This window comes from Scyliorhinus torazame, chromosome 3 (genome assembly GCF_047496885.1).
Source record: "Scyliorhinus torazame isolate Kashiwa2021f chromosome 3, sScyTor2.1, whole genome shotgun sequence".
NCBI classification, from domain to species: Eukaryota; Metazoa; Chordata; class Chondrichthyes; order Carcharhiniformes; family Scyliorhinidae; genus Scyliorhinus; species Scyliorhinus torazame.
The window spans coordinates 189995996-190020577 of record NC_092709.1 but is presented as its reverse complement, the minus strand read 5'-3'; the positions used below and the strand labels follow the sequence as shown (position 1 = coordinate 190020577).

The 24582-nt window shown below is 48.3% G+C and overlaps 1 protein-coding gene across 11 annotated transcripts in view; it reads right to left on the bottom strand.

Annotated features, from left to right (window-relative positions):
- The window catches only part of LOC140408856 (LIM and calponin homology domains-containing protein 1-like), a 566047-nt gene that overhangs the window by 77168 nt on the left and 464297 nt on the right, over nucleotides 1-24582 (bottom strand). For 6 of the 11 annotated variants that reach the window (XM_072496648.1, XM_072496651.1, XM_072496649.1 and 3 more), the window contains 3 exons: nucleotides 18905-19018; nucleotides 13492-13584; nucleotides 2127-2306 (listed from right to left, as the gene is read on the bottom strand). In XM_072496648.1, the coding sequence (XP_072352749.1) occupies nucleotides 2127-2306; nucleotides 13492-13584; nucleotides 18905-19018 (387 nt within the window). The remainder of the gene's footprint in view (nucleotides 1-2126; nucleotides 2307-13491; nucleotides 13585-18904; nucleotides 19019-24582) is intronic. The other 5 variants (XM_072496653.1, XM_072496656.1, XM_072496657.1 and 2 more) reach the window with 1 other exon arrangement.

Sequence of the window (24582 nt, the reverse complement as noted above, 5' to 3'; positions counted from 1 at the left end):
TCGAGTCTGCACCGGCTCTTGGAAAGAGCACCCTACCCAAGGTCCACACCTCCACCCTATCCCCATAACCCAGTAACCCCACCCAACCCTAAGGGCAATTTTGGACACTAAGGGCAATTTATCATGGCCAATCCACCTAACCTGCACATCTTTGGACTGTGGGAGGAAACCGGAGCACCCGGAGGAAACCCACGCACACACGGGGAGGATGTGCAGACTCCGCACAGACAGTGACCCAAGCCGGAATCGAACCTGGGACCCTGGAGCTGTGAAGCAATTGTGCTATCCACAATGCTACCGTGCTGCCCACGGTTCTTCAGTGGCTGCTCTGAGGTAGCCTTCGAAGCAGGCTAGCCAGTGGCCGAAGGTAGACGTGGCGTTGGCTGTGTGAGGGCTCAGCTCCAGGTGATCAGGCTTGATTAGGAGATCCATCCTTTAAAATCTTGTGCAATAAATTGATGTACCGTCAATTACCACGAGATGAGAATGGTGAAACAATCGAGGCTTTATTGCACAAGATGTTGCGCCTCCTGCAGCTGGAACCAGAATGGGAGCAGCGCAGGAGAGCACACACTTTTATACGCCGCCTGCTGGGCGGAGCCAGCAGGCTGGGATTTACCGTTGTACCTGTAATATACGGGCAGTGCCGTAATACATACAATATATCACTAGTGGTGTTTACCACAGGCCTGATGTTGTCACTTGCCAGATCTAACCCCCAGACACGCACAGGATGGCCCCGAACACAAGCATTAAGCTGCCACACCCTATGTTTGTGCAAACGATAGACAAGCAGAGCCATCATAAATGCATAAACGCTTAAAAAAATAGGAATACAGGATGGTCCAAGCAAACCCAGGATGTTTGGCCACCATGGTTTGGGGGGAGCCCGGAACATCCAATCCCACATTTTGTGCCTCCAGCCCCCCTCTCACCGAGATTCCAATCAGACTGGCTGTCAGCTCTTCAGGGCAAGGCTTCCTTTCCCTGAGGGGAGGGAGTCCCACAAAGTTCTCATTAACGACACCCCCAGTATATTAACGTTGTGGAGCAGCCTTATTTAAAGTTGGTCAGTTTGCGGTCGACCTTCCTACTGGGTAGGGGTGAGCAAAAGATTCCCCCTAAAGTTCAGCCTCTTGCAGTGATGGCACGGTGGTGCTGAGGACCAGTGTTCGATCCCGGCCCCGGGTCACTATCCATGTGGTGTTTGAACACTCTCCCCATGTCTGCGTGGGTCTCTCCCCCACAACCTAAAGATATGAGGCGGAATTCTCCTGTGCGGGGACCAAGTCCCCACGCCAGCAGGAAAACCGGCACGAACCACTCCGGCATCACCAGCCCCTGAAAGTGCGGAATTCCCTGCACTTCCGGTGGCTAAGCAGCCGCCGGAGGGGGAGGCGTGCGCCAGCCAGCGCCGAAGGGACTGAGTGGGGTATGCATGCGGCGAAGGGCCGGCGTGATCTAGCGCATGCGCGGAACCGCCAAACGGCCGGCGTATTCTGGCGCATGCGCAGGGGGTTGTCTTCTCCGCGCCGGCCATGGCGGGAAAGGAAGAAGTGCCCCCACGGCACAGGCCCGCCCGCAGATTGCTGGGCCCCGATCGCGGGCCAGGCCACCGTGGGGGCCCCTTCCGGGGTTGGATCCCCCGCGCCCCCCCGAGGACCGCACCTGCCGACTTACCTGCCAGGTCCCGCCGTGTGGAACCATGTCTAATCCACGCTGGCGGGACAGGCCAGAAACGGGCGGCCGCTCGGTCCATCGGGGCCCGAAGAATTGCCGGGGGGGCACCGGGGTGGCGTGAACCCCACCCCCGCCTGAAAACCGGCGCCGGAGAATACGCCGTCCGGGCAGGATTCGCGCCGCCCTCCGGGGATTCTCCGACCCGGCGGGGGGGGTCAGTGAATCCCGCCCATGCAGTCTAGGTGGATTGGCCACGCTAAAATTGCACCTTAATTGAAAAAAAAAAGAATTGGGTACTCTAACTTTTTTTAAAAACTCAGCTTTTCGTATAAGGCTGGAACCAAATGGAGAGTGAGGTGTTTCTGATAACAGTAACACTGTATGACAATTAGCATTATATTCACAGAATTTAAATATTTGAACAGACTCGAACAAAACCAACTTACTGTTTGTGTTTGCAATTCGACCAGCTTGTTCTCCCCATCTGAGGAGGGTCCATCAGGGAGCTCAGAATTCCTATTTTCCTCAGTTTTTGCTGGGATGGTCCACTCATTGGGAAGATGGATGGACGATGCTGGTGATCGTGGAGTCAGTGGAGCCACCGTTTCCTGAATGATTTTACATTCCTGGTAAAAGGAAAGTTGGAAATAAATGAATCACAGTTGCTCATAAGTTCAGACAAGTAATTCAAAAGAAAACTTTGCAAATAATTAATTGGAGAAATGTATTCTGTAGTATTTATGCTCATCACTAGGTGTCACTGTCACATTTAGGAAAGTTATAACATTCAGGACAGGATTCTCCGTTCAGGAGATAAGTGCTTCCACCAGAGTAGAATCGTTCCAGCTCTCTGCTGGCGCTGTGAGCCAGGATTGGTGTGTGCGATTTCCTCTCCTTTGCCATGCAGATTTGTGCATGGTGGGGAATGGAAACCTGGTATCGGGCCGCCATTTTGAACGGGCAACCTGGCACCGAGGTCTGGCAGTGTCTCGCCACCCCCACAACGCAAATTCTGCCACCTCCACTGACAAGTAGGGGCAACCACCTCCACCACGGGAATAATGGGTCACCCTCCTCCCACATCATGCATGCATGAGGGTGACCCAACCTCCCTCCCCCCCCACGACCTCCCCATCGGACCCTAACAGGGACCCCCCATCAGAGACCCCCCCATCATAGAGCACCAACAGAAACCCCCACATCAGAGACACCCCCATTAGAGATACCCCATCAGATCCCCAGAGACCCCCAATAGAGACCCCTATCTGAAAGCTAAAGTGTAGCCCAGGCAGTAGGTTGAAGAATTATTGCATTTTTCACTCAGCCTTTCCTAACATCTGCTGCCTCAGATAGAAGTGTTCAAAGCAGCAGCTGTTACAAGTGTCAGAGGCTTACTCAAAAGCCCAGACAACTTCAAAGGGCATGAAATCCCTTGACGGCCTTTCAAATGCAGATCTTCTATTCAACTTCACACAGCAATACATTGCATTAGCCAGTGATTGACAGTTTGATTACCCCAGAGACATCTTTCCCTGCGCACCTGAATGCATCTCCATTATCCTGCTTTGATGTTGACCACAATATTTCTAAACACTCTTGTTATGATTGACAGCTCCTCGCCACATCAAAGAAAGCTAAGTGCTTCCTGCTGTGAAAAAGAGGAAGTCAAAGCACCATTTCAGTTTTTAACCCGATGCTCGATTCTCTGCCGGATCAGGAATGTCGCTATCGGCAGCAGGAGGCGGAGAATTCATTCCTATATATTGTAGTCAAAGCATTTTCCAGTGATTGTAGGGGTAATGGTGGCAAAATATCAGCTTTCTCCGTCACCCCTCCATCAAAACAGATGACAAATTTAGAGGTCTGCAAATGAGCAGGATATCGTGGAATCCAGAATTTGCTGAAGTTAGTGATTCTATGCTTTTCCAGAGAATGTGTTGTTGAGGTGCTGACAGACCACAACCGTTAGGAAATCAAGAACTTACACTCTTTTTAAAAAATATATATTTTATTCAAAAATTTTTTGGCCGAACAAAACGATACAAAGGTTTTCCTTTTTACAACAGTAAAACAGTATAAATAACAGTGGCCGTTTTTAACAAATAAATAAATAATATATAAACTAAATGGCAACTGCCCTATCAAAAATAATAACTCTCCAAAAATAAAATCAAACAATCCAATATACATAGCCTAATACAAATATTTATACAAAAACACCCCTGAGGACCCGCCCGGGCCCCCCCCCCCCACCCCCCCCTCCCCCCCCTCCCCCCTGGGTTGCTGCTGTTACCTTCCCATTTCCTCTATCGTCCTGCGAGGTAGTCAATGAACGGTTGCCACCGCCTGGTGAACCCTTGAGCCGAACCCCTTAGTGCGAACTTTATCCGTTCTAATTTTATAAACCCTGCCATGTCATTTATCCAGGTCTTCACGCCCGGGGGTTTGGCTTCTTTCCACATAAGCAATATCCTTCGCCTGGCTACTAGGGACGCAAAGGCCAAGACATCAGCCTCTCTCGCCTCCTGCACTCCCGGCTCTTCTGCAACCCCGAATATAGCCAACCCCCAGCTTGGCTCGACCCGGACCCCCACCACCTTCGAAAGCACCTTTGCCACCCCCACCCAGAACCCCTGTAGTGCCGGACATGACCAAAACATGTGGGTGTGGTTTGCTGGGCTTCTCGAGCATCTCCCACACCTATCCTCTACCCCAAAAAATTTACTGAGCCGTGCTCCGGTCATATGCGCCCTGTGTAAAACCTTGAATTGTATCAGGCTTAGCCTGGCGCACGAGGACGACGAGTTTACCCTACGTAGGGCATCAGCCCACAGCCCCTCCTCAATCTCTTCCCCCAGCTCTTCTTCCCATTTCCCCTTCAGCTCATCCACCATGATCTCCCCCTCGTCCCTCATTTCCCTGTATATATCCGACACCCGACCATCCCCCACCCATGTCCCTGAGATCACTCTATCCTGAACCTCCTGCGTCGGGAGCTGCGGGAATTCCCTCACCTGTTGCCTCGCAAAAGCCCTCAGTTGCATGTACCAAAATGCATTCCCTTGGGGCACCCATATTTTTCCGTCAGCGCTCCCAGACTCGCAAACGTCCCATCTACGAACAGATCTCTCAGTTGCACAACCCCAGCTCTTTGCCATGCTCCAAATCCCCCATCCATTCTCCCTGGGACAAACCTATGGTTGTTTCTTATCGGGGACTGCACCGAGGCTCCCGTCCTTCCCCTATGCCGTCTCCACTGCCCCCAAATTTTTAGTGTTGCCACCACCACTGGACTTGTGGTGTATTTCTTTGGGGAGAACGGCAACGGCGCCGTCACCATTGCTTGTAGGCTGGTTCCCTTGCAGGACGCCATCTCCAATCTCTTCCACGCCGCTCCCTCCCCTTCTCCCATCCACTTACACACCATTGAGATATTGGCGGCCCAGTAGTATTCACTTAGGCTCGGTAGTGCCAGCCCCCCGCTATCCCTGCTACGCTGCAAGAACCCCCTCCTCACTCTCGGGGTCTTCCCGGCCCACACAAAACTCATGACACTTTTCTCAATTCTCTTGAAAAAAGCCTTCGTGACCATCACCGGAAGGCACTGAAACACAAAGATGAATCTCAGGAGGACTACCATTTTGACCGTCTGCACCCTACCCACCAGTGACAGGGGCACCATGTCCCATCTCTTAAAATCCTCCTCCATCTGTTCCACCAATCTTGTTAGATTAAGCCGGTGTAAGGTTCCCCAACTCCTGGCCATCTGAATCCCTAAGTACCGGAAATCTCTTGTCACCTTCCTCAGCGGTAAGTCATCTATTCCCCTGCTCTGCTCCCCAGGATGCACCACAAACAGCTCACTTTTCCCCATGTTCAATTTGTACCCCGAAAATTCCCCAAACTCCCTGAGTGTCTGCATTACCTCAGGCATCCCCTCCACTGGGTCCGCAACATACAGCAATAAATCATCTGCATACAAGGATACCCGGTGTTCTTCTCCTCCCCTGAGCACTCCTCTCCACTTCCTGGAGCCCCTCAGTACTATGGCCAGGGGCTCAATCACCAATGCAAACAGTAACGGAGACAGGGGACACCCCTGCCTCGTCCCTCTATGAAGACGGAAGTAATCAGATCTCTGTCTGTTCGTGACCACGCTCGCCACCGGGGCCCTATACAGCAGCTGTACCCATCCGATATACCCTTCTCCAAAACCAAATCTCCTCAGCACCTCCCACAGATAATCCCACTCCACTCTGTCGAATGCTTTCTCGGCATCCATCGCCACCACTATCTCCGCCTCCCCCTCTGGTGGGGGCATCATCATTACCCCTAGCTACCTCCGTATGTTCGTGTTCAGCTGTCTCCCCTTAACGAACCCAGTTTGATCCTCGTGGACCACCCCGGGGACACAGTCCTCTATCCTCGTCGCCATCACCTTGGCCAAGAGTTTAGCATCTACATTTAAAAGGGAAATGGGCCTGTAGGACCCACACTGCAGCTGGTCTTTTTCCTTCTTCAAAAGGAGCAATATCGTTGCCTCCAACATAGTCGGGGGCAGCTGCCCCCTTTCCCTAGCCTCATTAAAAGTTCTCGTCAGAAGCGGGGCCAGTAAGTCCATATACTTCCTATAAAATTCCACCGGGAATCCGTCCGGTCCCGGGGCCTTCCCCGCCTGCATGCTCCCAATCCCTTTTACCACCTCCTCCATCTCAATCTGTGCTCCCAGTCCCGCCCTCTCCTGCTCCTCCACCTTAGGGAATTCCAGCTGACCCAAGAAACACATCATTCCCTCCTTCCCTTCCGGGGGCTGAGCCTTATATAACCTCTCATAATATGCCTTGAACACCCCGTTCACTTTCTCCGCTCCCCGTTCCATCTCTCCCTCCTCGTCTCTCACCCCACCTGTCTCCCTCGCTGCTCCCCTCTTCCTCAATTGGTGGGCCAGTAGCCGACTCGCCTTCTCTCCATACTCATACTGTACACCCTGTGCCCTCCTCCACTGTGCCTCTGTCTTACCCGTGGTCAGCAGGTCAAATTCCACATGTAGCCTTTGTCTTTCCCTGTACAGTCCCTCCTCCGGTGCCTCCGCATATTGCCTGTCCACCCTCAACAGTTCTTTCAGCAATCGCTCCCTTTCTTTACCCTCTTGCTTCCCTTTATGTGCCCTTATGGATATCAGTTCCCCTCTAACCACCGCCTTCAACGCCTCCCAGACCACTCCCACCTGAACCTCTCCATTGTCATTAAGCTCCAAGTACCTTTCGATGCACCCCCTCACCCTTAAACATACCCCCTCATCCGCCAATAAGCCCATATCCATTCTCCAGAGTGGGTGCTGTTCTTTTACCTCTCCTACCTCCAGGTCTACCCAATGTGGAGCGTGGTCCGAAATAGCTATGGCCGTATATTCCGTCCCTGTCACCTTCGGAATCAGTGCCCTTCCCAAGACAAAAAAGTCTATCCGTGAGTATACTTTGTGGACATGGAAGAAAAATGAGAACTCCTTACTCCTAGGCCTACTAAATCTCCAGGGGTCTACCCCTCCCATCTGCTCCATGAAGTCCTTGAGCACCCTGGCCGCTGCCGGCCTCCTCCCGGTCCTGGACCTCGATCGGCCCAGCCCTGGATCAAGCACCGTATTGAAATCTCCCCCCATTACCAACTTTCCTGCCTCCAGGTCCGGGATACGTCCCAACATACGCCTCATAAAATTTGCATTATCCCAGTTCGGGGCATAAACGTTCACCAGAACCACCGCCTCCCCTTGCAATCTGCCACTCACCATCACATATCTACCCCCACTATCCGCCACTATGGTCTTTGCCTCAAACAGTACCCGTTTCCCCACCAAGATAGCCACGCCCCTGTTCTTTGCATCCAAACCCGAATGTAACACCTGCCCCACTCATCCTTTACGTAGTCTGACCTGGTCTATCAGTTTCAGATGCGTCTCCTGCAACATAACCACATCTGCCTTTAATTTCTTTAGGTGTGCGAGTACCCGTGCCCTTTTAATCGGCCCGTTCAGCCCTCTCACGTTCCACGTGATCAGCCGGGTTGGGGGGCTCTTTACCCCCCCCTTGTCGACTAGCCATCCCCTTTTTTAACCCAGCTCCTCACCCGGTTTCCACGTACCCGTATATCCCCCCGACGGCGCCCTCCCGCCTCGACCACCCCATCCCATAACAGCTCCCCCTTCTCCTTAGCAGCAGCAGCCCAGTTAACCCCCCCTCCCCCCCCCCCTCCGCTAGATCCCTTCCTTGCGTAGTTGCACCCCCCATGTTGCTCAGCGAACTCTGGCTGACCTCGGCTTCCCCCCTTGTCCTCGGCCCCCACTGTGCGAGGCCCCCTCCTTCCTGCGTCCCTGTTCCCGCCATAATTACCATAGCGCGGGAACAAAGCCTGCGTCTCCCACTCGGCCCCGCCCCTAATGACCGGCGCCCACAGTTCTTCATACTCCCCCCCCCCCCCCAACATGGGGAAGAGAGAAAAGTTACAGGATCGCAAGATTAACAAACTGAAAAATCATCCCCCGCCCCCTTCCCCTTCCTCGCCCCACATAATCACCCCACCACTTTGTCCCAAAAGTTCTTTCTGTCGCCGGACTATTCCAGCTTCTCGTCCACAATGAATGTCCACGCCTCTTCTGCCGTCTCAAAGTAGTGGTGCTTCCCTTGGTGTGTGACCCACAATCTCGCCGGTTGTAACATTCCAAACTGGATCTTCTTTTTGTGAAGCACCGCCTTAGCCCGATTGAAACTTGCCCTCCTTCTCGCCACCTCCACACTCCAATCCTGGTATATGCGGATCACCGCGTTCTCCCACCTGCAGCTCCGAGTTTTCTTCGCCCATCTTAGGACCATCTCTCTGTCATTATAGCGGTGAAACCTCACCACTATGGCTCGCGGTATTTCTCCTGCCCTTGGTCTTCGCGCCATAACTCGATAAGCTCCCTCCACCTCCAAAGGGCCCGTCGGGGCCTCCGATCCCATTAGCGAGTGAAGCAACGTGCTCACATATGTCCCGACGTCCGCCCCTTCTACGCCTTCGGGAAGACCCAGAACCCTTAAATTCTTCCTCCTCGAATTATTCTCCAGTACTTCCAGCCTTTCCACACACCTTTTGTGCTGCGCCTCGTGCGTCTCTGTCTTCACCACCAGGCCCTGTATTTCGTCTTCATTTTCAGCAGCCTTTGCCTTCACGACCCGAAGCTCCTGCTCTTGGGTCTTCTGCTCCTCCTTTAGCCCTTCAATCGCCTGTAATATCGAGGCCAACAACTCCTTCTTCAATTCCTTTTTCAGCTCTTCCACACAGCGCCGCAGGAACTCTTGTTGGTCTGGGCCCCATAACAAACAGCCACCTTCCGACGCCATCTTGCTTTGAGCTTGCCTTCCTTGCCGCTGCTCCAGAGGATCCTCCGCAATCCTGCTGCTATCCTCTCCTTTATCCATGCGTGTCCGGGGGGATTCCCTTCTAGTTTACCGCACAGTGTTTTTGGCCGTTTAAATTGCCGTTGGGGCTCCTATTAAGAGCCCAAAAGTCCGTTCCACCGGGAGCTGCCGAAACGTGCGACTTAGCTGGTCATCGCCGCACCTGGAAGTCTCGAACTTACACTCTTAAGTTGTTAGTCTCACTGGTAACATTTTAAAAAAGTTACACCCAGTTGAATGAGATGTAACTGGGTTTTTATTTGAGATATAACTGGGTTTTCAATGGAGTACTGCTCCAGAACAACGAACAAAGAAAATTACAGCACAGAACAGGCCCTTCGGCCCTCCCAGCCTGTGCCGATCCAGATCCTTTATTTAAACCTGTCTTCTATTTTCCAAGGATCTACTTCTCTCTGTTTCCCGCCCGTTCATATATCTATCTAGATGCATCTTAAATGATGCTATCGTGCCCACCTCTACCATCTCCGCTGGCAAAGCGTTCCAGGCACCCACCATCCTCTGCGTAAAAAACTTTCCACGCACATCTCCCTTAAACTTTCCCCCTCTCACCTTGAAATCGTGACGCCTTGTAATTGACACCTCCATTCTTGGAAAAAGCTTGTTGCTATCCACCCTATCCATACCTCTCATAATTTTGTAAACCTCAATCAGGTCCCCCCTCAACCTCTGTCTTTCCAACGAAAACAATCCTAATCTACTCAACCTTTCTTCATAGCTAGCACCCTCCATACCAGGCAACATCCTGGTGAACCTCCTCTGCACCCTCTCTAAAGCATCCACATCCTTCTGGTAATGTGACGACCAGAACTGCACGCAGTATTCCAAATGTGGCCTAACCAAGGTCCTATACAACTAAAATGAAATGAAAAATGAAATGAAAATCGCTTATTGTCACAAGTAGGCTTCAAATGAAGTTACTGTGAAAAGCCCCTAGTCGTCACATTCCGGCACCTGTTCGGGGAGGCTGTTACGGGAATTGAACCGTGCTGCTGGCCTGCCTTGGTCTGCTTTCAAAGCCAGTGATTTAGCCCTGAGCTAAACAGCCCCTGTAACATGACCTGCCAACTCTTGTACTCAATACCCCGTCCGATGAAGGCAAGCATGCTGTATGCCTTCTTGACCACTCTATCGACCTGCGTTGCCACCTTCAGGGTACAATGGACCTGAGCTCCCAGGTCTCTCTGTACATCAATTTTTCCCAGGACTCTTCCATTGACCGTATAGTCCGCTCTTGAATTAGATCTTCCAAAATGCATCACCTCGCATTTGCCTGGATTGAACTCCATCTGCCATTTCTCTGCCCAACTCTCCAATCTATCTATATTTTGCTGTATTCTCTGCTATCTGCAACTCCACCAATCTAAGTATCATCTGCAAACTTGCTAATCAGACCACCTATACCTTCGTCCAGATCATTTATGTATATCACAAACAACAGTGGTCCGAGCACAGATCCCTGTGGAACACCACTAGTCGCCTTTCTCCATTTTGAGACACTCCCTTCCACCACTACTCTCTCTCTCCTGTTGCCCAGCCAGTTCTTTATCCATCTAGCTAGTACACCCTGAACCCCATACGACTTCACTTTTTCCATCAACCTGCCATGGGAAACTTTATCAAACGCCTTACTGAAGTCCATGTATATGACATCTACAGCCCTTCCCTCATCAATCAACTGTGTCACTTCCTCAAAGAATTCCATTAGGTTTGTAAGACATGACCTTCCCAGCACAAAACCATGCTGTCTATCACTGATAAGTCTATTTTCTTCCAAATGTGAATAGATCCTATCCCTCAGTATCTTCTCCAACAGTTTGCCTACCACTGACGTCAAGCTCACAGGTCTATAATTCCCTGGATTATCCTGCTACCCTTCTTAAACAAAGGGATAACATTAGCAATTCTCCAGTCCTCCGGGACCTTACCCGTGCTCAAGGATGCTGCAGAGATATCTGTTAAGGCCCCAGCTATTTTGTCCCTCGCTTCCCTCAGTAACCTGGGATAGATCCCATCCGGACCTGGGGACTTGTCCACCTTAATGCCTTTTAGAATACCCAAAACTTCCCCCTTCCTTATGCCGACTTGACCTAGAGTATTTAAACATCCATCCCTAGCCTCAACATCCGTCATGTCCCTCTCCTTGGTGAATACCGATGCAAAGTACTCATTAAGAATCTCACCCATTTCCTCTGACTCCACGCATACATTCCCTCTTTTGTCTTTGAGTGGGCCAATCCTTTCTCTAGTTACCTTCTTGCTCCTTATATACAAATAAAAGGCTTTGGGATTTTCCTTAACCCTGTTAGCCAAAGATATTTCATGACCCCTTTTAGCCCTCTTTATTGTGCGTTTGAGATTTGTCCTACTTTCCCGATATTCCTCCAAAGCTTCATCAGTTATAAGTCACCTAGATCTTATGTATGCTTCCTTTTTCATCTTAGCTAGTCTCACAATTCCACCCGTCATCCATGGTTCCCTAATCTTGCCATTTCTATCCCTCATTTTCACAGGGACATGTCTGTCCTGCACTCTAATCAACCTTTCCTTAAAAGACTCCCACATTTCAAATGTGGATTTACCCTTAAACAGTTGCTCCCAATCCACATTCCCTAGCTCCTGCCGAATTTTGTTATACTTGGCCTTTCCCCAATTTAGCACTCTTCCTTTAGGACCACTCTCGTCTTTGACCATAAGTATTCTAAAATTTACTGAACTGTGATTGTTATTCCCAAAGTAATCACCGACTGAAACTTCAACCACCTGGCTGGGATCATTCCCCAATACCAGGTCCTGTATGGCCCATTCCCGAGTTGGACTATTTACATACTGCCCTAAAAACACTCTCCTGGATGCTCCTTACAAATTCTTCTCCATCTATGCCTCCAACACTACATGAGTCCCATTCAATGTTGGGGATGTTAAAATCTCCCATCACGACCACCCTATTGCTCCTACATTTTTCTATAATCTGTCTACATATTTGTACCTCTACTTCATGCTCGCTTTTGGGAGGCCTGTAGTAAAGTCCCAACAATGTTATTGCACTCTTCCTATTTCTTCGCTCTACCCATATTGCCTCAGTGCTCGAATCCTCCATCGTGCCCTCCTTAATCACAGCTGTGATATCATCTCTGACCAGTAATCCAACTCCTCCACCCCTTTTACCTCCCTCTCTATCTCTCCTGAAGCATCTATACCCTGGGATATTTAGTTTCAGTCGTGCCCTTCCCTCAACCAAGTCTCAGTAATACCAATAACATCATATTCCCAGGTACTAATCCAAGCCCTAAGTTTGTCTGCCTTACCTGCTGCACTTCTCGCATTGAAACAAATGCACCTCAGACCAGCTGTCCCTTTGTGTTCATCATCTCTTCCCTGTCTACTCTTCCCCTTAGTCACATTGAGTTTATTATCCAGTATCATAATTACTGCTAAACATCTTCACTGGCCCTGAAAAACTAATTTTGTATTTGCAAAATGATAAAACATCTATATATTGCTAAAATAATAAAATGACATTTAAAAAAAAGTATTGTATTTTAGTTTTTTTTAAAAAGTATTGATCAAGAAATTACTGAATTGTTGTAAAAATCCATCTGGTTCACTAATCTGCTGTTCCTATCTGATCTGGCCTACATGTAACTCCAGAATCACAGCATTGTGGTTGACTCCTACCTGTCCTCTGAAATGGCCTACTAAACCAATCCGTTATAGATGGCTCATCACCATTCAAGGTTGGCTTTGCCAGCAATGCTCAGATTCCAAGGATGAATTAAAACAAAATCAATCATCAGACTCCTGAAAAATTAGCCATGGGAGTCTTTTTCTTTCTTTTCCACTGAAGTTACAGACTCATGCTGCAGATTGGTTTACGAGTACTGGCTGCTTTCCAGTGCCTCTGCTGAGTATCCATTTCTCACATGCCAGCCTCGAGATTAAGCATCAGTCGATTTTTTGACTCTGAGGTACGTCACAGCCAAACACAATCTAATCCCCACAAGAGATGATCATCAAAGGGTCATCAAAGAGGTTGCTTATGTTATGGAATCTTTGTGAGCTCACATCCCTACTGAGATGATGGGGAAACAATGAGAAGCTAATCTGGTGGTCTCTTTGTCTCCATATCGCATTGTCAGTGAGGATAACTACCCTACTTGTGTTACCCAGCACACATGTAGGAACAAGAGATTAGACACTGTTCCTTTGTGCCACACCACACAGCTCATGGAGGAAGTGCAGGTCATTGACCACATCATCAGTGGAATTACTCATAGAGACTGATCTTTTATTGAAAGCAAAGTGATTTTAAAATTGACAGTGTAACATTAGATCACAAATCAGTTGATTCCTTTCTTACCTCCTCATGGTATCGACGTTCATCTTCCTCAACCTCTCTTTGTGCTTTCTCCCATTCCTGACGGAGTTTTTCTTGCTCTCTTCTGTACCTCTCCTGTCATCGAGTGAAACACTTGTGTCACTTATCATTGTCAGTCAGTGAGTTAAACTTGAACTAAGCCTTCCTCTCAGAGATTCGTGCCTTTGTCTCTTTTGGTTAAAACTGTCTTTAGATTAATTATTAAGTGATCTCCTTGTTGCTTGAAATGAAAATAATGAAATTTTTACCAGTTCGTTGTTTTCCCAGTATTTGCATTCAACATTTCAGAGCAAGCCCAGTCAAGCAAGACCACTAAATATATTTAAAAATTATTAGCTGGAGTGAGAATTCTAATCACAGTCAATCTTACTGCCACCACCAAATTTAAATACATAATATGTAAGATATACTTACAAGTACAGGTACAGTCCACCCTAAAATAAGTTAAGTACTCAGAAAGTATTGAAGAAAAACATTCACACAACTTTGCAATTATGTAGTCAGCAAATATTGCAGTGAAAGACCCCATAGAACGTGTTCCTATGATGCTTAATCTTAATGTATTTATTTGCCTTCTCAGTTAGCCCTGAATATCCCCATATTTAAAATCAGACTTGGAATTTGGATCAACTGGAAATATATATGTCTGTTGTCATTAACCCACATCCTAACTCTCCGGTCTTAGTACAAACATTTGATATCCCACTGCCTTATTGGAACATCATGATCACAGGCCAGGATTAATTAGCACCAAAGTTTATGTCCTGCAAGATCAGCACATGCATGGCTGTTAGCAATCAACCTGCTTCACCAAATAATTCCATGCACTAGAAAGATTTGACTAAATAATGACATAATTATGGTTAATTAGAGTCTCTTGTAAGAGGTGGTTATTATTTCCTGACAGTTGAGATAGGAAATTCAATTTATGGAGAACCTTGGATGCAAATCTCATGTTTTAGAATGTGTCATGTCAATTTTATACTGGGATAATTGTGTCAAATTTACATGAGTACTATCATGAATTCAGCATGAAAATTTTCATTTAGACCATCTGAATCACACTTATTTGACTTCTCCATTGTAGAATAACATCATGCAACACTGTAGCATGGTGGTTAGCACTGCTGCCTCACAGTGCCAGGGATTCGGGTTCAATTCTGGCTCGGGTGACTATGTGGAATTTGTATTTTCTCCCCGTGTCTGCATGGGTTTCCTCCGGGTGCTCCGGTTTCCTCCCAGTCCAAAGATGTGCAGGTTAGGTGGACTGGCCGTGCTAAATTGTCCCTTAGTGTCCAAGAGTGTGCAGGTTAGGTGGAGTTACGGGCATGGGGTGGGAAGTGGGCCTATGTAGGGTGCTCTTTCAGAGGGTCGGTGCAGCCTCAATGGGCTGAAAGGCCTCCTTCTGCACTGTAGGAATTCTATGGTTCTATGATTGTTGGCTTCACAATACAATGGCAGAGTGCAAGCTTCAATATAATAGCCGGAGATAGTTGAGTGCCTCAGAAATCCATTTATTTCATGACATTGCCTAAAATGCCTCACTTGTGCCAGCACGCTCCACACAAGAGTATTTAATGAAGTCAACACTTTACTGTTATCAGTACACTCATAGCGTGGAGAGTTAGCATCCTTTTCAAAGTTTGCATGTGGTGTATCAATGTTAATTCTTCTTCTCAAAGTGTCCCAATCCCCCTGAACTTCTAAAAGTGCTTCATGGGTTCCAACTGCCCTCAGCACCTGCGCCAAAGAGTCTCAAATATGAACCTAAACAATTGAGCATCGCAGATAGCTCAATTTGTCCTCACATGTGGAGCTGTTACTAGATAGTAAGAAGGAATGCAAACCTTCACTCACTTCTCCCTGCTCCAGGTTGGTGAGAATAATTATAGCACTACATCAGATATCAATTAACAGCCACACCCGGAGATCGTAGCTCTGAGTTTCTTGTCCTATTTGTCTGAGTTCTATTGTTAGATACTTATATATTTTAAAAATATATTCGAAAAGCTTCCCTTCTCAACCCTTTGTGTTCCTTTCAGGTCTCCTGAGCTCCACCGGGCCAAGTTGACCCTAGAATACGCTTTGAGACCATTATAGGCATTGGGATAACAGCTTACAATTAATGTCCCATATCTATGAGAGTCAGGGTGTGTCCTCCACAGAACTAACACCTCAAAGGATGAGGTAACTCCAGATTCTGACCACTCTAAAGTATTTGGGGTTTATATGTTCAGGTGGACCATCAGCCCACATTCCTTTATTTTTATTCACACTCAGGATGTGGGCATCACTGCCAAGGCCAGCATTTATTGCCCATCCTGTTTTACTCTGTGAAGGTGTTGTTGAAACTTCATTGCGAACCACTGGCAATTTTTCTTTATAGTGATTTTGTACAATTGAGAGACTTGCCTGCACAAATCAGAGTGTGGTTAAAAGTCAACTATCTGAAGGATCAACTTAATTCAAGCAAGTGCAATAAATGCATATGTGTAATATTGCAAAAGGTTTAATTCAAGCAGCCTCAGTAAATGTTTGGAAAGCAAGTGTTAATCATTCTTTCAGTTTGGTTTCATTTTCACTAATCCTCAGCCAAGCAGTCATGCTATTGCAATGATAACTAGGGTTTCTGCACAACAGTCCATGCTATTCTTAACCACGATGTCTTACCTGTTGAAAATCAGGAGCAATTATTTAATTCACATAAATTGATGCAAGCCAGTTGTTCTGTATAACTGATTTTAAAAAGCTCACAGCAGCTCCTACACACTGTCAACCGTGTCTACTGTTGAGTTAACGAGGGACATGCAGACATTTACATGGACTGGAGACAGTGAATATCAAGAAAAACATGCTCCCTCAGCTGGGTTCATTGGTTAGATAGTTTAACCTCTTGTAAGAGTGTCATACAGTATGCAACACTTTCCAGAAATATTAAGCAAAGATGATGGCCACGTAGCACAGATATATTTTGCGTGAAAATGAATGAAAGCTGGGATCATGCAGAAAATCACAATTTCACCTGCCACAATTTCCATCATCTCACACAGTGCTTAGCAACCACTTTTTAACTATCTATCCCACTGAATCAGCATTATCAGCCTTTTTTTATAGAAAATTAGTCATTCACCCTCCTATGCATTTGCTTTCTGCAGTAGTCAGCAAATTACTGTTCATGTGAAGCTTTGTACTTCTCGGCATTACAGCTTTGTATTATTAGTAACATTACTGCAAGAAAGACGATGGTGTCACTGGACTAGTAATCCAGAGACCCACGGGGTCTCTGGGGACCCGGGTTCGAATTCCACCACAGCAGATGGTGGATATAGTTATAAAACCATTGTCAATTGTCATTAAAAAACCCGGCTGGTTCACTAATGTCTTTTGGAAAAGGAAAACTGCAGTCCTCAGCTGGTCTGGCCTACATGTGACTCCAGATCCACAGCAATGTGGTTGACTGCTAAATAATAATAATAATCGCTTATTGTCACAAGTAGGCTTCAGTGAAGTAACTGTGAAAAGCCCCTAGTCGCCACATTCTGGCGCCTGTTCGGGGAAGCCGGTACGGGAATGCCGACTGAAATGGCCTAATAACCCACTTAGCTGTATCAAACTGCTACCCTGTAACGTCCTCCTTACTAACATCTAGGGCTTATGCCAAAGGTGGGAATGCTGTCCCTTAGATTAGTCATGCAACAGCCTGACATAGTCATAGTCACAGAATGATACCTTACAGACAATGTCCCAGACACCACTAACACCATTCCTGGGTATGTTCTGTCTCACTGGCAGGACAGACCCAGCAGAGGTGGCGCACAGTGGTATACAGTTGGGAGGGAATTGCTCTGGGTGTCCTCAATATCAACTCTGGACCCCATGGTATCTCATGGCTTCAGGTCAAGCATGGGTAAGAAAACCTCCTGATGATCACCACGTACCGGCCACCATCAGCTGATCAATCAGTACTCCTCCATGTTGAACACTACTTGGAGGAAGCATTGAGGGTGGCATGGACACAGAATGTACTCTAGGTGGGGGACTTCACTGTCCATCACCAAGAGTGGCTTGGGAGCACCACTACTGACAGACTGAGCTGGCAGAGTCCTAAAGGACATAGCAGCTAGATTGAGTTTGCAACAGGTGATGAGGGAACCAACAAGAGGGGAAAATATATTAGACCTCATTCTCACCTGTCTGCCTGCCGCAGATGCACCTGTCCATGGCAGTATTAGTAGGAGTGACCACTGCACAGTCACTCACCACCCTGACTTGGTAATATATCATCGATCCTTCACTGTCGCTGGGACAAGATCCTGGAACTCCCTCCCTAATAGCACAGTGTGTGTACCTACATGGCATGGACTGCAGCAGTTCAAGAAGACAGTTCACCACCACGTTCTCAAGGGCAATTAGGGACGGGTAATAAATGCTGCCTAGCCAGCGAAGCCCACATCCTGTAAAAATGAATTCTATAAAAGAACGGCGCGAGTATGAATAAAAAGGATCCAATCAACTACATTCAGTTTTGAACAAAGGAAGATTTAAAAAAATATATATTGGTGCAATTTCTTTTGCAAATCCTCACTGAACTGAGTTAATTCCTCACACTCCTGTCTTTCTTGGTCAAGAAGACAGGTCAGTTGAGTCAATGGATGTGCTTGTGAATGCTATCAGCCACTTCCTACAGAAGTCATAAGTAACATTCCCATTGAAAAAAATTAGTTGTTACATGCGGCCAGAGTTTTCAGTGTGAGTCTTTCCAATTCTATATTAGAGAGCACAGAATGTCTGACTGGTCTCCTGAAAGCCGCTGTGCAGCCTAGTGGGAATATTGGTCAGAAGATGTGGACAAAGTTTGTTTTCTATTCCCTAGGAGATCCAATCAGTACAAGCGTTACGTCATCTTAGGGGAGTTAAGAGTTTGAACATATGCAAAAACTGACAGTCAAATTGAGGTGACCTAGTCCAAAGGTCTAGAAACCTTCCGAGGAATGCTGATCTTCGGCAACCAACAAAGAAGATAGGCCGAATTGAATAATTTCATGACTGCAGGTAGGATCAATCTCAACTCAACTTATACCAAAATCAAATTTCAGAAATATACTTGATTGAATTACAGTAATTTGCTCCCTACTGTAGCAATCTTATAATCCTTTTTCATTTCAGTTTTTCATGGTTCCAATTTGCCTAGTAGGACAGTGATGCACTGCATCTCTCTCATTACCATCTTCTGGTTGGCTAATCAGAACCATGTTTGTGAAAAAAAAACATATATGAAGGATTAGTGCTAAGAGCCTTAACTGAAGGTGCACCATATTTACCCAAACCACTATGACAAGCAGCAGCAGAACAAGCAGTTTGTAGCAGAGGGTCAATGCAAGTTGTGTTAATGTACCTGGAGCAAGCGTTCCTGCTCTTTCTGCCATCTCTCCTGACGCTTGTGTTCTTCTTCTGGGTCCCAATACCAGCGGTCAAAACGCTTAGGGAGATTAAAAGGAGCAACTGGGATCTAACAATCCACATCAAGAAAAAGTTGTGTGACAGACTGATGTGATTTCATGATTTGAAAAATTTCAATTGAGGTGATGTTTCCAGTAATCAAAAGTACGAGTGACAGCTACTGAGGAAGGCTGACAAAAAGATTACAGCAGAGTAGGACAAATTAAATTGTCGTCAAAAAAATTAAGTCAACTGATTCTTAAATATGAGGAATATGAACAGATCATTTTTACAATGAAAGATTTTAGCCATGAAACCTGCAATATTCCTGATTGTTATGTCTGAATTTATGTTCTAGTACAATATTGCTCAGCAGATGTATTTAGAAAAGAGAAGCTTTATGAGCACTGATGATCCTTATCCTTTTGTCCCCACTTTTGAAGTGGTTACCTTCCTTTGTCCTGGGCATAGTGAAAGGAATTGGGATATGATATGTGCCAGGATCTCCAGCAGCTTAGGAGACACAAAAGAGAAACAAGGCATGATTCATTCAATAACTTCCCTCCCATACCTCTGGTTATGGCACACTTGAGATTTGGCACTTTACTGAAAATGATATAGGGCACGATTCAGTGGACTCTAGTTAAAGTCCGCTGAATGGCTTGTTTAACGATGTGCTTTTCAGCAGCTGCAGCGCCAAGAAACAGCCCATTATCAAAAAGGCACTTTGCCTCTTTTTTGGTCTCGGGAAGTTTCTCCCCACCAAGGCCACATTTAGAGGGATTTCCAGCTGGCGTGCCTTCGCATTTCGGGGTGCCATTTTGTCCGGCTGCCCCGATCTTTCCGCACATCCCTCTTTTAGGCCCCTCACGCTTTTGTGAACCCTCCTCACAGCAGTTGTACAGAGTCGGGAAAATTCCCAGCTCCGTGAATCTGACTCCAAGTGCCACAGAAGTTTTGATTTTCATTTTGGGGTGGGGTCTTTTCATTCTGTGCCATCTGCCCTTGGAAAGATTTAATATGCAGACACGAGGGCTGCTGGGTGCAAAAGCAGGCTGGGCGAAAGGCCCGCCCTAGTGCTCTGGCACTTTGTCTCCACCACCCACAGACTCCCCAAACACCCAACCACCTCCAAGGCACTTCATATCCTCCATGTCAATCTATGCCCGTCCACCCACCCTCATAAACCTCATACCCTCCAATGCCCACCTAAGTCCACCCACACCCCATGGCCCTTCATAGTCCCTATGACAAATTTAAGCTCATGCATGCTAACCCATTCTCCACACCCACCTCCTATTTCCCTTACACACTCCATGTTAACTCAGCCAGTATCCGCCATGGGGAGACCTCAAGACCTATGCTGAGATTGTATACAGTTCTTAAGTGTCTATTGGTGAATTCGTTACTTAAAAAAATTCTCATTGATAATAGTAAAATATAATTAAAACCAATTCACTACATTTAACTTCCTTTAATCCTTCGTAAGAACACGCATTTGTATTCATAGACCCACTTCAAGGATTTTATAAGCATCAGTTGTGAACTGACAGACACCCCACTATGATAACGACCTTCAGAGTTTTGTCAACAGATAGACTAAAATATCAAGCACTGATTTTTTTTCCCATACGGCAGACCAATTTTCACATATTTAAAGGGCACCAGATTTAAATGCCTTAACAGCTTCACAGCTCCCTTTGACAGTGCCAATGAGCCGTACAATGACTGTATGCACATTCCAAAGGGCACTTTACTTCTCCCAAAGAACATCCGATCTCACACGAAGGTGTCCCGGGACCATATGCAAAAGGATACCTTGCCATTTCAAAGCACTCTGGTAAATTGATACCATTATTACCAGGTCTACTGTGCACAAATTATATTTTCCACTTTCTCCTTGCAAAATTAAGGTCAGACTAAAAGCAGCTGCACATGTTTGGATGTGCAAAGTTTGGCCCACACCAATTTCACACCCCCTGCAAAGCTGGTGAGGAGCATGTTCAGTGGCTGGGACTACCGGATTTAGGCCTCTAGTGCCATTTTTGCAAAGATGGAGAGCCTTTCCACTGCGCAAAAATTCAGGCCATTGCCAATTTCCACGTCTTATAACTCATTCACCACCCTGGCCCCTGACTCTTTGGGAAGGATTTTCAAATTGGTCGAAGCCGAGATGAGAGGCAGGCAGGCGTGCAATTTTAAGTGAGGTTGGCTCAGATTCGCAGTCGGCCAACTCAAGTGAATAGATATTAATCATGGGGTCTATTAAGACCTATTTCTGAACCGGCTGAGGTTTTCAGTTGACAATGCTGTGGCCTGCATTAGCCTGGAGCATGTGCAGGCCTACATGGTGGGTTCAGGGTGGAAAATATGGGGGTTTGCTTAATGAATCACAGGAGAGACAGCCTCTGTAGACCCACAACTGTTGCCAGATGACAGCTGCAGCCTCTGTCCATCCCCTGGAGGGATTGTCCTTTAAGGATTGTGGCCAGGCAACCGTGGCCTTTAAAAAAATGAAAATAAACTTGTGTGGCCTTCTCCATCTCCCTCTCCTGATATCTCTCTCTCTCTCTGTCCATCTTCAGATCTGCAGTTCCTAACTTTGCTGGTGGGGTTGTTGATCTCTGAGTGCTGGAGAGAATCCCAATGGTCCTCCAGCAACGGGAGCACACCTGCCATCTCAGAATGGATGATGAACCCACTCCCTGCCACTAATTGGCCTGGCTCTTTATCAGTCCGGTTGGATGCGTCTGAAACCTACTGTGCGGGATTGGTGCCCAGAACAGGATTGGCATCCAAATTTCTGACCCAGAATTGAAAATATCAGCCCTTATATTTGTCACAATCTTTTGCGGTGCCTGATTGAAGGTTTCCTCAAAGCATGTGCATACCGGAACCATGGTAACACCCTAGTCTACTTTCTCTGTTATTTCTTAAAAGAATTCAACCCAGGCACTTAAACGTATGGGCCTGGACTTTCGCCATTGAGGCAGGAACTAGAGTTGAGGAATCTCCTGACTTGACAGAGCATCTCCATGGCAACCGGCCCTGCATGCTTGATATTTGCTCCAGGGGAGGAGGGTAATCAAAACTGGCTCCCCAGAGGTAGTTTTGAGCTAGCCATGTAGGTGGATGAGTGCTGAGGTGGAAGGGTCTACTTTGGTACTCTGAGGATCTGGTCTAGTTGTATAAAATATTTTTAGGCCATCTAGCCTTCACTCCTAGGTGGGGTTATGGGCATAGGGTGGGGTATTGGGCCTAGGTAGGGTGCTCTTTCAGAAGGTCAGTGCAGACTCCATGGGCTGAAGAATGGCTTCCTTTAGCACAGTGGAGATTCTATGGAATCCTTCAACAGCCTTTGGACACTGTAGATCAAAATGTCAACTCAGTTCCCCCAGTTAGATAAGTGGTTTTGAATATTTGAAACTCAGTCAACCTGGTGGTTCCCATGGTCTGCACAATAGTGTAGATGCCCTCGCTGATGCTCCTCAGTGACTGGGACATGCTCTGCAGCGACTCAGCCATGCCCTCCTGCGACTGTGAGAAGCTCCGCAGCACCAAGGCCATTCCCATCTGAGAGTGGGACATGTCCCGCAAAATTTCATCAAGGTCAGCCTGGTACTAGGAGACATCCCCCAACAAGCCAGACACTCTGCTGAGACCCTCAGCCATGGCCGTCACCGACTGCACGACGCCTTGCATTCACTCATGTTGCCGAAGTTGTGCACCAGGCTCTCCACTGCAGTCGCCACCCTAGTAGTGTTGGCCTTGGTGCCTCTCATTGCCGGGCCATCTCCTGCGTCCCTAGCCTCTCGGACTCCTTCACGCGGCTATGGATCTGCTGGAGTGATGCTGACATCTCCCTCTGGACTGGCACCATCGGCTCGAGGACCCGTGGGAGAATGGACATGTGGTCAGTGGGAGCGATGGGCCAGTCAGTAAGGCAATGACAACTCACATTTGACAGGTCGTTCGAGTGGAGCCCAGTGGTTTCTCACCTCTGCGCCGTCAGCCTGCCTCTGCGTGGACTGACCAATCTGTCCTCGGCCACACCGGTCACCTCCAGGTCCCGCTCCTCGTAGGAGCGATTCTTGAACGGGATTCTCCCATCCCGCGGCAGAGTGTCCACGCCGTCGTAAACGCCATCGCGTTTTACGACGGCGTGAATGGGCCGCTGCCAAGAGTAATTCTGGCCCCTACAGTGGGCCAGCACGGCGCTGGAGTGGTTTGCGCCGCTCCAACTGCCGATCCTGGCATGAACTGTGCGCCGCGGGATCTGCGCATGCGCAATGGCGCCGGCGTAGGTCTACAGGGGCCGGCGCGTAGGAAAAGAGGCCGGAGGACAGAGAGGCTGGCCCGCCGATCGGTAGGCCCCGATCGCGGGCCAGGCCGCATTGGAGGCCCCCTGGGGGCGGAGCCCCACTCCCCCTCCACAGGCCGCCACCCAACCCTTGCAAGCAGAGTTCCCGCCGGCTGCGAGCAGGTGTGGAGGGCGCCGGCAGGACTCAGCGTTTTAACTGCGGCCGCTCGGCTCATCCCGGCCCGAGAATCGCTGGACCGGCCACGTAGAGCTGCCCGCGACGCGCCAAACACGCCGGCGCCAATAGCACTGATTCTCCGCTCTGCGCAGAATCGCATGCCGGAGTCGGGGCAGCATGGCCCGGTCCCGGGGATTCTCCGGCCTGGCTCCGGGCTGAGAGAATCCCGCCCCTTATGTCTGGCACCCCTGGTTGCGAAGTAGATGGCACTACTGCCTCACAGCGTCGAGGTCCCAGGTTCGATCCCGGCTCTGGGTCATTGTCCGTGTGGAGTTTGCACGTTCTGCCCGTGTTAGCGTGGGTTTCGCCCCCACAACCCAAAGACGTGCAGGCTTGGTGGATTGGCCACGCTAAATTGCCGCTTAATTGGAAAAATGAATTGAGTACGCTAAATTTATAAAAACAAATGTCTGGCACCCCTCCGCCAGTCTGGGCCCTCTCCCGGGGATTATGGGAGAGCTTTTCCTGAGGAGACATAGAGGGGGCATCGTTAGCCACACACGTGGTTCACGGTGGAGAGAGAGTGTGTGTGAAGGAGGGGTTGAGGGTGTGGATGCTCCCTTGGTGGGGGGGGGGGGGGGGGGCAGGGGGGGGGCATTGGTGTCTACTCACTTGTGCTGTCCGGTGTAGTTCATTGACCGTTTTTCGGTACTGAAGGCCAGTCCTCCTGGTCACACTCCCCGAGTTGACAGCTGCTGCCACCTCATCCCAGGCAGCATTTTTGCCTTGTGACTGACTCTCCGGGACCCTTGGAGGAACAGAACATGCCTCCTGGCCTCCACTGAATAGAGCAGCATCCCCAGGCCAGCATCCCCGATCTTGGGGCTGGTCTTTCTTTGGCAGCATTGTTGCGAGCGGGCTGGGGTTGGCTGAACAAGTGCAGCTTAAGTGCTGCTCGATCTTGTTAGCGGGGGACTGGCGAGCGCGGTGCCGGCAAATCAGCTGGCAAGCCTTCATTTGCGACGAGAAGCCTGTGGGGCCTCGTTAAGTGGACTAATTGACGTTGAATTACGTTGCCGGTCTCTACTGATACTAACGTTGCAATTTTATTGGAATACCAGATCAATGTGTTGTTTCAATAGAGTTTCTCACATTT